This window comes from Culex quinquefasciatus, chromosome 3 (genome assembly GCF_015732765.1).
Source record: "Culex quinquefasciatus strain JHB chromosome 3, VPISU_Cqui_1.0_pri_paternal, whole genome shotgun sequence".
Lineage (NCBI taxonomy): Eukaryota > Metazoa > Arthropoda > Insecta > Diptera > Culicidae > Culex > Culex quinquefasciatus.
This window is the reverse complement of record NC_051863.1, coordinates 38409053-38422718: the sequence shown is the minus strand read 5'-3', so window position 1 is coordinate 38422718 and position 13666 is coordinate 38409053. Positions and strand designations below refer to the sequence as shown.

The 13666-nt window shown below is 37.0% G+C and overlaps 1 protein-coding gene across 1 annotated transcript in view; it reads left to right on the top strand.

The window, feature by feature from the left end:
• LOC6039396 overlaps nt 1–7723 on the top strand; it is a 39996-nt gene extending 32273 nt beyond the window's left edge. The window contains exons 7-11 of the mRNA XM_038260738.1: nt 6188–6329; nt 6516–6637; nt 7046–7301; nt 7363–7515; nt 7575–7723. Coding sequence (XP_038116666.1) covers nt 6188–6329; nt 6516–6637; nt 7046–7301; nt 7363–7515; nt 7575–7723 — 822 coding nt within the window. The remainder of the gene's footprint in view (nt 1–6187; nt 6330–6515; nt 6638–7045; nt 7302–7362; nt 7516–7574) is intronic.
• Nucleotides 7724–13666: the final 5943 nt, after the last annotated feature.

The following is a 13666-nucleotide window of genomic DNA, read 5'->3' as shown; positions in this document are numbered from 1 at the left end:
CGGGTGGATTGTGTTTAAATTTTTCGAATAAGGTTTTATTTTTTTTGCGGTGAAAAAGCCATTTCTTTATAATGATCGAAAGACGCACTAACAATTTGGATCGTTGAGAAGTGGAGAAAAGTAACTGTGTGTGAGTGATTTTGCGTGTTAACCAGAAAGACCTTCCCATAGCATCGTTGCTCGGAAGGCTCGCCGACGGGTCTGTTATGAAAGTCCTCCCCAGCGTCGTAGCTCGGGAGGCATCGAAATGCTTGTTGATACCGCTTGAGACCGTTGAATCGGTCTCAAGCGGTATCAACAAGTATATAGCGAAAAACTATGTGCTTGATGAGTCTGCAACTTCAACTATCGGACTAACATTCGTCCCTTTCGTTGAACTGCAGGCTTCTTGGGAGGGCACCGGTATTGACTAATAAAGTAGGGATCTTCAGAGGTTAAACAGTGAACGGATGGTTGGCTCCCACTGATCATTATTGATTCAATGTTTAACTTCAGCTGATCTGTCAATAACGGAGAAGCAGCTCATTGGCAGTCAACCATGCTCATGCTCATAATTTTCCATACAAATTTGGCAGCTGTCCATACAAAAATGATGTATGAAAATTCAAAAATCTGTATCTTTTGAAGGAATTTTTTAATCGATTTGGTGTCATGGGCAAAATTGCAGGTATGGATACGGACTACACTGGTAAAAATGATACACGGTAAAAATATGTTTAAGAGGACATCAAATGCCAACTTTTCAGAAATTTCCGGGTTGTGCAAAAAATCTTTGACGGGTTACAAATTTATTAATCAATACTGATTTTTTTTCAAAAAATTGAAACATTGGTCGCAAAAATTTGTCCACTTCATTTTTCGATGTAAAATCAAATTTGCAATCAAATAGTACTTGAGTGACCGGGATCGTGGTGTAGGGGTAAGCGTGGTTGCCTTTCACCCAGTCGGCCTGGGTTTAATCCCAGAAGGTCCCAGTGGCAAATTTTGTGACGAGATTTGTCTGATCACGCCTTCCGTCGGACAGGGAAGTAAATGTTGGTCCCGGTCTAACCTAGAGGTTAGGTCGTTAGCTCAGTCCAGGTGTAGGAGTCGTCTCCCTGAGTCCTGCCTCGGTGGAGTCGCTGGTAGGCAGTTGGACTCACAATCCAAAGGTCGCCAGTTTGAATCCCGGGGTAGATGAAAGCTTAGGTGTAAAAAGAGGTTTGCAATTGTCTCAACAATCAAGCCTTTTGGACACCTAGTTTCGAGTAGGAGTCTCGTATTCGAGAACACTGTAGAGTGAATAATTTGAAATTTTGATAAACTGCATCGTTTTCAAGTTAAATTTATTTTTAGGTGACTTTTTTTTAAATAGTCGCAGTTTTTCATTTTTTCAAATAAGTGCACATGTTTGCCCACTTTTGAAAATTATTTGCAATCAAAAAGTACTGAAGTGAAATTTTGATTAAGTGCACCGTTTTCAAGTTTAATTAATTTTAAGGTGACTTTTTTGAAAATAGTCGCAGTTTTTCATTTTTTTTTAAATTAGTGCACATATTTGCTAACCTTCGAAAAAAATATTTTCGTAAAGCTGAAAAAATTCTCTATATTTTGATTTTTTGAACTTTGTTGATACGACCCTAAGTTGCTGAGATATTGCCATGCAAAGGTTTAAAAACATGAAAATTGATGTTTTCTAAGTCTCACCCAAACAACCCACCATTTTCTTATGCCGATATCTCAGGAACTAATGATCCGATTTTCAATGTTAAAATATGAAACATTCGTTAAATTTTCCATTTTTTTCGAAAAAAATGTTTTCAAAAAGTTTAAACCAAGACTAACATTTTAATAGGGTGTTATATTGAATGTTTGGCCCTTATGAAATGTTAGTCTTGATCAAATTTTTTTTTTTTAAATATCGGAAAATTTCACGAATGTTTCATATTTTAACATTGTAAATCGAACCATTAGTTGTTGAGATATCGACGTTAGAAAATGGTGGGTTGTTTAGGTGAGACTTAGAAAACATCAATTTTCATGTTTTTAAACCTTTGCATGGCAATATCTCAGCAACTAAGGGTCGTATCAACAAAGTTCAAAAAAGCAAAATATAGAGAATTTTCTCAGCTCTTCAAAAATATTTTTTTTCAAAAGTGGGCAAATATGTGCACTAATTGAAAAAAAAAAAATGAAAAACTGCGACTATTTTCAAAAACTACCTAAATCCACCTATGTGGTTGATGCCTTCCTCACTTTTTACCAACAATGGGTAATATGAGTGATTTAGACACATATTTCAGCTATTTTTTTAGATCCAGAAAAATAAGTACACAGATATAACTTAAGTGGTCATAACTCGAGACAGGGTTGCCAGATCTTCTATGTTGTGGACTCATTGGAAAGGTCTCTCGATTACCTATCCAACGATGGGTCGGATGATGGATCCGGACATCGTTTACATGCATATAAATGAGATCCGGATATATGTGAAAACACATTTTTATACATAACTTTTGAACTAGTTATCGAAACTTCAAACAATTCAATAGCGATGTATGGGACCCTAAACCAATTCGAATGCAACTGGTTTGGTCAAAATCGGTTCAGCCAGTGCTGAGAAAACTCAGTGAGAATTTTGGTCACATACATACATACACACACACATACACACACACATACACACACACATACACACACAGAGACATTTGTTCAGTTTTCGATTCTGAGTCGATATGTATACATGAAGGTGGGTCTTCGAGCTTTTAATAAAAAGTTCATTTTTAGAGCAGGATTATAGCCTTACCTCTGTGAGGAAGGCAAAAAGTCACCTTAAAATTAATTTAACTTGAAAACGGTGCACCTTATCAAAATTTCACTTCAGTACTTTTTGATTGCAATTTTTTTTTTGCGACCAATATTTCGATTTAGAAATAATTAGTATTGATTAAAAAATTCATAGCTCAGTCAATGTTTTTTTGCACAACCTGGAAATTTTTGAAAAGTTGGCATTTGATGTCCCCTAAAACATAACAGAATAAGAAAAAAATTGTGTTTTTTTTTGCAAATCAAGTTTAAGTGACAAAAAGTAAATTAAAAAATCATCATTTTATTTTTACTTTGTATAATTTTTTACCAGTGTAGTCCGTATCCATACCTACTACTTTGCCGAAGACACCAAATCGATCAAAACATTCCTTCAAAAGATACAGTATGGACAGCTGCGACGAAATACTTTCCTCGTGTCTTCGCATGTAAATAATGCCCAGCCGATCGGTATTGCACTGCAGTCCAGTCGCATTGTCCAGATCAGAGCAAAGGGAACACCGCAAGAGTAGCGCCGCTAAAAGACAATTCGACGTCGTCGTGCTATCTTGTCGCACCCGCCATTTTGACGTTCCGAGAAAAACGCGTTTTAATGTTTGACCTTGAAAATTAAAAAACGAGAGCACACAATGTAAACAATAACAAACACGTTTTGTTTGGCTCACCATTCTGTGCATTGCCCCAAAGTTTGGTTGAAGTTGGTTGCTGGAGTCCCGAGTTATAATTACAAATGTTTACGGTAGTCTAGCTTGTACGTGCGACAAACGCATCCTGACTTTTCTGGCCTGAAATCCCTTTGGCCTTTTGTCGCACTTACATCAATTTTCATGGAGTGACAAGATAGCACGACAAGATTGAAACTTCTTTCATATGTAAAGTGACAAAAATGCACGGAGTTTTTTCGATTTTTGTTGAATATCTCAGGATTGAAATCGAATTTTGGGGATCTGTGAAGGTCAAAAGATGAGGCATTATGAGCTGCACAAAATGGCGTTCTTAACTCAATTTGGCCCAAAATGCACGTACGACAAGTTAGCACGATGGCGACGAATTGTCTTTACAAGACCCCGCGCGACAAATAATAGCTGCTGGGAAGAGCTTGAAAAATGACACGAAAAAATTGTCACCGCGGTTCTAGCGATACATAGCGCACAAGGCACAAGGAATGGAGTTTACAGCATCTGGATGGAACAGCACTTTTCCTCTCAATAGGAACTGTGTTATAGAACTGGAAATGCTTAATAACAGTAAAATGGGTAACACGATACAATAGTCCTTGTAATCAGGATTCCGTGTCTTAATACTCAAACAGAAAAAAATGGACAGCTGCCAAATTTGTATGGAACAAACTAATGACGCCGAATGGCTTCTTTGGGCATACCGAAGGCAACAAAAAAATTTCTGTCGGATTAAAAAATACAAAAAATCGAATGACCGAAATTTGAGAGAACTGGTCATATGACACTGTTCATGACGATATTCATAATTCGACGTGTTCGTGCTATTTTGTCACATCTGCCATTTTGATGATTCGAGAAAACCTCGTTTCAACGTGTGATCTTGAATAAACGAAAACAATTATTTAAAAAAATACAACATTAGAATATTAAATTTTTTAGTTGAAAAAAGTTTAAACCACAATTTATGGCCGAAATAATGTCCTTGACAAAATTATTCAAAATTTTCCCTAAAAAAAACATTAACTAAATAAAAAATAGCAACATGTTTGGATATAGACGTGTACAAAAAAAAGTACGAACTCATTATTATTTTTTGGGGGCAATATCTATCTAAAAAAACAACTTTCCAATTTTAATCTTTCTATGGCCAGTTACGTCTAAATTTCCATAGTTTTTTGTTTTAGTTTATTTTTTCTTCAAAAAGACCATTGATGAAAATCCGACGATTATGATCAAAATAGCTATTAAGGGCTAAGAGAACCAGCTGGTGTTTTTTTCAGTAAAATTGAAATATCTCGAAAACGATACATTTTTCTCAACAAACCGACCCGACGCTGCCTGTAATGGGCTATCTAATATCACTTAGCTTAGAAAATTGTTCTTAGCTTAGGATTTTGAATCAATTTAAATGAATGTGATCTTCTACAATGGAAAAGTTATTAAAATAGAAACCTGACGTATGGATTGGGAAATTTCAAAATCTACGGTATACTCAACCCCCGGTGGTTGGTCACTTTTTCGTTTGACACTTTTTAGTTTGTGCCCCGTTAGTTGGTCAAAGTCAAATTAAAAGTGCCGAACTGTCACTTTTTACACGGCACTCACGCACACTATCAAACAAACGTTTGGAAGTGTGTGTGAGCTCCGTGTAAAAGAGGTGTCCAACTAAAAAGTGACCCCGTTCGTTTGACAACACTTGGTGTCATACCATCGGGGTTTGAGTGTAAATTGACGTTTCCTTATCAAAGGAAAACAAACAACTGGATAGCAACGTACTACTTCACAACGTTCTTTGCTTTACTTTACTTGTCTAAGCTTAGTGATCCCAAGTAACATTTTTTCCCAGGCGTTGTACAAGAGCTCTTCAAGATAGCTACAGCATAGCAGTTTGGACCGCGGTAGGATAAAACTCTCTTCAAGTACTCTTCCAAACTCCTGAAGAAGTTTTGAAGAGAATTTTATCCTACCGCGGTCCAAACTGCTATGCTGTAGCTATCTTGAAGAGCTCTGAGAATAGTCTTGATTCTCAAATTGCCACGGCTAGCTGTCATTCGTCAAGGGTACAATCGTTGATTGTAACAAATCATGTCTCCCGGGCCGAAGGGTCTTTCTCTAGGCAATCATATTCGCTTGAAAAGATTTTCTTTCAACCTTGAAAAGAGCACAACTCCGACTCCCATACATATTTCTGTAAATTTTGCAACACCTACCTTCGGTGGTTGACCTAGTAAAACCTCAAAAGAGTCAAACTAAAATGTGTCAAACCACCGTACGATCACTGTATGTAATTACCACCCAGATCCGCTGCGGCTGCGGGTTCTAGACCATGCTGCTGCATCTGCAAGTCATGTGCGGGTTGCGGCAATGCACACACATGCAAGTGTGTTTCGCGGTCGAGCTTTTTCTGCTTCTGCCCTAAGCTCGGGGATGCCAACAGCTTGGGCGCTGCCGGCCATTACGCACTTCTTGAGAGGAGCTTGCCTCAGTGACAGCCTCAGCTTTGCGGCAATCCTCGCGTGTGTGTAAGACGATCGTTGGACACCGGATTGGGGATGTTGAATTGTTAGAAACTTGAATATTGTGTTATTTTTTAAAAGAAAATTTAAATAAAGTATATTTATAATGAAATGTATTTATAGAAGATTCAGAAGTTTTACAGAACTAACACAGCGATTTTTTGAGCATATCAATCGCGCCAATAGATTCGTTTCACTCAGATGATACTCAACCATAGTGTGCTCGTTCTTGTTGGCGAAAGGAATCAAGCTTACCTTGTTGGAACCACTTTTTGCCCGTCTACGACCAACAACGACATCATCATCATCAAGACGATAGGCTCAACAGGTGTGCTAGAAGTTACACCTAAGGACTACAGTAGTAGTGGTGTTAATTTTCCAAATTTTTACGTGCAAAGATTTGTTTTAAGTATTCAGATTTACCGGTTCGCTGTCACGAACTGTTGTAACCTGTTTTTTTTCGCTTCGTTTTGAATACTTTATTCTTTTCGCTCTCTCTATTTCTGTTACACAGCTTACTACATGCACCGGTGCCAGCGGGACGACCCTGAAGTGAACGAGTGCCTGCGGTATGCCGGAAACAAACTGACCCAGCACCTGCGGGAAGGTGGCATCCCGGAGATTGGGATTACCGATGTAAGTTGAGTTTGTCGCTGAAAGTTTAACTCTCAACATTTTACTACGCTTTGTTTTGTGTTTCTCGAACACACATTGTCTTGATTTAAGTTAAACATTAAACATTGTTGAATTTTGTTAGGTTAAAAATTTGATGGGTTAATATTACGACTTCGAAAAAGTTTGACTTGTTTGATTTATGAAGCAGTCTATTCCAACCAAAGTACTTTCTCCTTTCACTACGGTAACCATCTCACGTAATCGAAGAACTGTTCTTTCCATTGTCCGCCCAACTCTACGATCCACGAATATTGATGAGCTTGTCGATTACGATCGGGAGAGGCGTTTTTTAAAGAAATTTAGTAGGTCAAGCCCAGCGCAACTAACCAAACGATTGTTTTTGCTACTGCTCTTCCCTCCGCCATACAGGTGGAACCGGTGGTCGTCGATGAGATCAGCATCGCCCTGGGCAGTGGGCCGGACGGCTACAGGGCCTCTTTCAAAAACATCGAAGCCTTTGGCGTTAGCAATCTGACCTTTGTGAACATACGGTCTGACATCGACACGCTCCAGTTCCAGATGACGCTGGAGATTCCGCGCATCAAGGCAAAGGCCCAGTACAAGTCCTCGGGGGTGCTGCTGCTGCTGCAGGCTTCCGGTTCCGGCGAGTACTGGGGAGAGTATGGTACGAATTCCGGTGTTCTTTATGTTAAATTTGTTACGGTATAATTTGAACGCTTTTCCAGAGGGTGTCAAAGCCAAGGTCTACATGAAGACCTCACCGTACCAGGGAGACGATGGCTTCACCTACCTGAACGTGGACCAAGCAAAGATGGACTTTAGCGTGAAGGACATCAAAATGGGCGTCGAGAACATCTCAAACTCGAACGCAATTCTTCGTAAGTTTTACAATTTGATTTCAACAAAAAATTTCTCACCATGAAAATCCAACCCACAGACGCCGCCATGAACCTGTTCATCAACACGAACGCCCAGGAGCTGCTCAAAGAGATGAAGCCCCAGCTGCGAACGAAGCTGACCGAGCATTTGCACAACTTTATGCAGGTGCTCTTTGACAGGATTCCGCTGGAGTACTGGCTCGAGTGAAGCAGTTGCAGTTAGAATACAGGAAGGACTGAATTTTCATCACGAAGCAGAAGACGGACTCATCATTCAAGTTTCTCGTCTTAGTGCTAAGTCATCGCGGTGTTTTTATTTATCTTGATTAATTTGCATTTAAGTGTAGACAAGGAAGAGCGCCATAAGCGCTTCACGAATGGTTTGTTTTTTTTTTCTTCTCCAGGAGATGAAAAAATTAAGATCAATGATGAATAAAGAATATTGGTTTAACAATTCCACTTATTGGCGGTAGCTTTTGATATTTCGAATATCACAGACTTCCCGTTTCTATATGAATGAGAACGAAGCAGTTTCTTGATTTCCTAGTTCGCATCAATTAAAAGCAGATCTCATTTCTAGAGAAAACTAGATTTTCTTGTTTTCTTTATAGCACAACTGGAGTAAATTTTAGATGTTTTCTGGGATGGGTTAGTATGAGATGTTTCTTGGGATTTTTCAATAAATTTTAAATATTGTCAAAATTAACAAGTCAAATCACCTCGTAAACAGTTAACTCTTTGAGTGTCAACATTGAAAGAACTATCGAAAAATAAAAATTTTATTGAACATATTTCCTTCAACAATCCCCCACAAATCCCCCTTCTACAAGCTTGTTTGATGGGTTTTCTGGATTCTTTGAGTTCTCGCAATCTCTGTCTACAACTTTAGACTTATCAGCTGTTGAAAGGTAGTCCATATCTCAGCTTAAGGTGAAAGGTATTTTTTTATATTCTTTGTTCAAATTGATTAATTGTATTTATTTATTTAATAGTTAAAAAATATAATTCAAAATCAAAATTATTTTTTTTCCAAATTATTAATCTTCTTACGGGTCATTCCAGGTCAACTGGGTACATTTTTGGACTCGTCCTTCACCGATTTGGTTCAAACTTGGAGGGAACGTTCATCTATTTATAATTAACAGAAATCTCAAGTTTGGTGCTGATTGGACCATCCCTCTATTTTTGGCACCGCCCTCTTTTGCCTTCCTCACTGAGGCAAGGCTATAATCCTGCTCGAAAAATGAACTTTTGAAAAACAGCTCGTAGACCTATATTCATGTATACCTATCGACTCAGAATCGAAAACTGAACAAATGTCTGTGTGTGTGTGTGTATTCCCCTTGGTGCTCAAAATTCTTGCCAAGTTTTCTCGGCACTGGCTGATCCGATTTGAGTCAAATAAGTTGCATTCGATCCGGTTTGGTGCCCCATACTGCACTATTGAATTGTTTGAAGATCCGATAAGTAGTTCAAAAGTTACGTATAAAAAAGTGTCAGAGTTGCGAATCGGATCTCACATAAATGCTTGTAAACTATGTCCAGACCCATCACCCGACCCGTCGTTGGTTATGTTATAAAAGACCTTTTCAACAAGTCCTTAACATTGAAGTTCTGGCAACCCTGTCTGAAGTTATGACCACTTAAGTGATATTTATGTACTTTTTTGAAGCCGGATCTCACTTAAATGTATGTAAACTATGTCCGGATCCATCATACAACCCATCGTTGGATAGGTAATCGAAAGACCTTTCGAATGAGTCCAATACATTGAAGATCTGGCAACCCTGTCTCGAGTTATGACCACTTAAGTGATATTTATGCACTTTTTTGAAGCCGGATCTCACTTAAATGTATGTAAAATATATCCGGATCCATCATTCAACCCATCGTTGGATAGGTAATCGAAAGACCTTTCGAATGAGTCCAATACATTGAAGAACTGGCAACCCTGTCTCGAGTTATGACCACTTAAGTGATATTTATGTACTTTTTTAATGCCGAATCTCACTTAAATGTATGTAAACTACATCCGGATCCATCATTCAATCCATCGTTGGATAGGTAATCGAAAGACCTTTCCAATGAGTCCAATACATTGAAGATCTGGCAACCCTGTCTCGAGTTATGACCACTTAAGTGATATTTATGTACTTTTTTAATGCCGGATCTCACTTAAATGCATGTAAACTATGTTCGGATCCATCTTCTGATCAATGGTTGGTTAGGTAATCAAAAGACCTTTCTAAAGAGTCCAAAACATTGAAGATCTGACAACGCTCAGTCTCAAGTTATGACCGCTTAAAAGTGACATTTGTGTATTCTTTATTAAGAAATAAGCTTACCTGACAATTTTCGTTCTGCCTTTTTTCGTTTGTTGACGTTTTTGACTTTTTTGCTTCAGCCTCTTGTGATCAAAATTCGATTTTAACCTTTCCCATACAATCTGCAAATTTTCTGGAATCGGTTCCAGAGTGGCCAAAGTTGTAACTTTTTGGCGTATGACTCACGAACTTACCATACGAACCCAACGCAACAAAGAGCACCTCGATCGGACGTTCCGTGTTGAATTGATTCGCGTTGGAACAAAACCGTCGAAATTTTGTATATATATATATATATATATATATATATATAGAAGATAGATAGAATTTGTGTCCAAACCCATCATATCACCAAATGTTGGTAAAAAGTGAGGAAGGCAACAACCACATAGGTGGATTAAGTTAGTTTTTTGAAGATTTTCTAAAAAACTTATTTTTCTTTTAATCATAACTTTCAATTATTTAAGCAAAAGACTTTCTTCAGGTTGCATTTTATAGAAAATTGTCCAAGGAATTTGATAAATATAAAGTTTTAAACCTGAAATGCCCCCTAATATTATATTTTAACGTTTTGAGTTAATAATTCACTTTTGACCAATTCCTTATATCGTCGCCATCGTGCTAACTTGTCGTACGTGCATTTTGGGCCAAATTGAGTTAAGAACGCCATTTTGTGCAGCTCACAATGCCTCACCTTTTGACCTTCACAGATCCCAAAAATTCGATTTCAATCCTGAGATATTCAACAAAAACCGAAAAACTCAGTGCATTTTTGTCACTTTACATATGAAAGTAGTTTCAATCTTGTCGTGCTATCTTGTCACTCCATGAAAATTGATGTAAGTGCGACAAAAGGCCAAAGGATTTCAGGCCAGGAAAGTCAGGATGCGTTTGTCGCACGTACAAGCTAGACTACCGTAAACATTTGTAATTATAACTCGGGACTCCAGCAACCAACTTCAACCAAACTTTGGGACAATGTACAGAATGGTCAGCCAAACAAAACGTGTTTGTTATTGTTTACATTGCGTGCTCTCGTTTTTGAATATTCAAGGTCAAACATTAAAACGCGTTTTTCTCGGAACGTCGAAATGGCGGGTGCGACAAGATAGCACGACGACGTCGATATTTTTATTTTTTTTTTATTTTATCACCATCGTGTTCCCCGGACAATTTTGCATAATAGTCAATGTCAGCCTCAAACTAAAATGAACTATTGGCGAGAAACAGCGATTTTACTGAAAAATAGTTCAATTTTGCGCAGCACTCTATCCTATAAATTCAAATCCGAAATGAGTTTCCCACTTATAAAAACTGAACTATGCGGGATTCAACTCTTTTTGTTGCAAAGTATACCATGCACTTCCGAGTGCTGCGCAAAATCAAACTTTTTTCAGTAAAATCGCTGTTTCTCGCCGGTAGTTCATTTAAGTTTGAGGTTTACATGTAAGTATGTAAAATTGTCTGGGGAACGCGATGGTGTTAAAATGAAAAATAAAATAAAAATAGAAGGAATTGGTCAAACGTGAATTTTTAAATTTATAACGTAAAAATATAATATTAGGGGCATTTAAGGGTTAACATTTTATATTTATTGAATTCCTTGGACAGATTCCTTGAAGAAAGTCTTTTGCTCTAAGTTATGATTAAAATAAAAAAGAGTTTTTTAGAAAATCGTCAAAAAGGAGGGCGGTGCCAAAAATAGAGGGATGGTCCAAACCACTCCAAACTTGGAATTTCTGATAACTATCGATAGAGGAACGTTCCCTTCAAGTTTGGTCCAAATCAGTGAAGATCGAGTCCAAAAGTGTACTCAGTTGACCTGATTTTATTCTTTTTACTCCAACTTTTTTTTTCCTTAATTATCAAAAAGTGCTACAGTAGCACACACGTGCAATGTCACGTTTCGATGTCAACATGAAACAATTTGCTTAGCAGAACAATCTGACCGCTTGATCGCAAAGTCAATTGCTGAGAATAATTTCTTCACATCAACAGTGTTATTATCTTATCAGATTCTGGTACCCTACTGTTTTTGCTGCTCACTTCAACCTTTCTGAGAAAAGTAAAAAAAAAACACACATTTCTTGCATGATGTTACAAGTGGAGAAGCTTGAAGAATGAGTGAAACTGATAAGTTGATCACATTTGATAAAATCATGTGCATGTGCTCACGTGATAAAACATGCTCACTACAAGATGAAAACGTAAACAACCCATCTGCTTGATTATCACAGCCGATTCTCGGAGCAACACTCTTTTCTCAATTACCGTAAAACAGGGTGACTTTGAGAGCCAGGGTGACTTTGATAGGTTCGCGATTTTTCCGCAAAATGAAGAGCACAATAAAAATACTTACGGAATGGTTCAGAATCGTCCTGACTGTGGTAGAGAAGTGTTCAAAGTATCTTTTCATAAAATTTTTGAAAGTTTAAAAAGATAGTTAACTATAGTTAAAAAAATGTTGATGAAAGTCATTATTTTAAACTTCTCAAAGTGTCATGATTTTCTCAATGAACATGATTTTGAATCGGAAAACGGAATGCATTTTCAGATTCTTTGGACAGTTTTCCACTAGGAGAAGGTTAAATAAGTCTGTAAATAATAAATAATATGTTTTTGAAACACAATTAAAAATCAATCTCCGAATTTATAAGCAATTTCAGTTGAACAAATTTCATGTAAAATGTGGAAACTGGTTTTAACAAATTTTAGGCAAAATTCTGACATTTTAACAATTTTACCTTAAATTTATATGTACAGTATGGCACGTAAAAAATGCGACATGTGCTTTTTTCACAGAAAAATTGTTCCATTCAAAAATGTTCTTTAATGTATTTAAGTTAAGTATGTTTTGAAGATATTTTCATGACAGTTTTTTGCAGTTCGTCAAAATTGGGTATTGGTGGGCTACAATAATGGATGTATGTTTGGTACAAAATTTACCTTAATTTCATACCTTACATCTTAAAAACGGAACAGTTTAAAATATCCAACCATGTGCCAAAAGCATCGTCAGAAGTCCCTCTTAAATACGCCCATTTGGAAAAGTTCATAAATTTTGATTGAATTAGTCATTTTTGAGAAAAATGCAATTTGGGTTATCATCTTGAGTGATTCAGTCTAAATAAATTAATAACTAAAAACCTATGTCGATAGCTCTAAAGAGTGCCCAACGGCTCTATACTGTTAAAAGTTATATAAGGGCATCTTTTAAAGTCAATTGCCATCATTTGTTGCAATTTTTTTTCTTTGAATCATTGTAAACCCTAAAATTGGAGCATTTTCAGAATCGGGATATTTTTTAAAACTTCACTGTTTTAGTAGATGTAGTTAATAGAATGCGAAAAATTCGATGAAATTAATTGTTCACGTCTTGGAGGCCGTTTACTTTTAAATCCATACAAAAAATCTTCAGATCAACCAATATAGAAAAGTCATTTTTCCTTTATATGACCTGGGCTGAGAGCAAATTTGAGAATTTTAAATTTAAATGTGCTGTGACATTTTTTAAAGATAAGGAAAATGTTTTCAATGCATTATTTGTTTGTTTGGATCCTATTTAACATTTAGACATGCTAAATACATCGTAAATAGTCAAAATAGGCCAGATTACCACCTAATAAAAATGTCGCATTTTTTTATGGGCCATACTGTATTTTGTTAAAACGCTTATAAACTTAGTTAATTAAATATAAACATTGGTTTTTTTTTTTAAAACTGTACTGTCCACCATTGAAAAAACGGCTAATATCAACTTTTGGCAAAAACGAGATATTAGCACCAGGTTGTAGAGGATGTTCCAACGCATCTTCTGAACCTTGAAT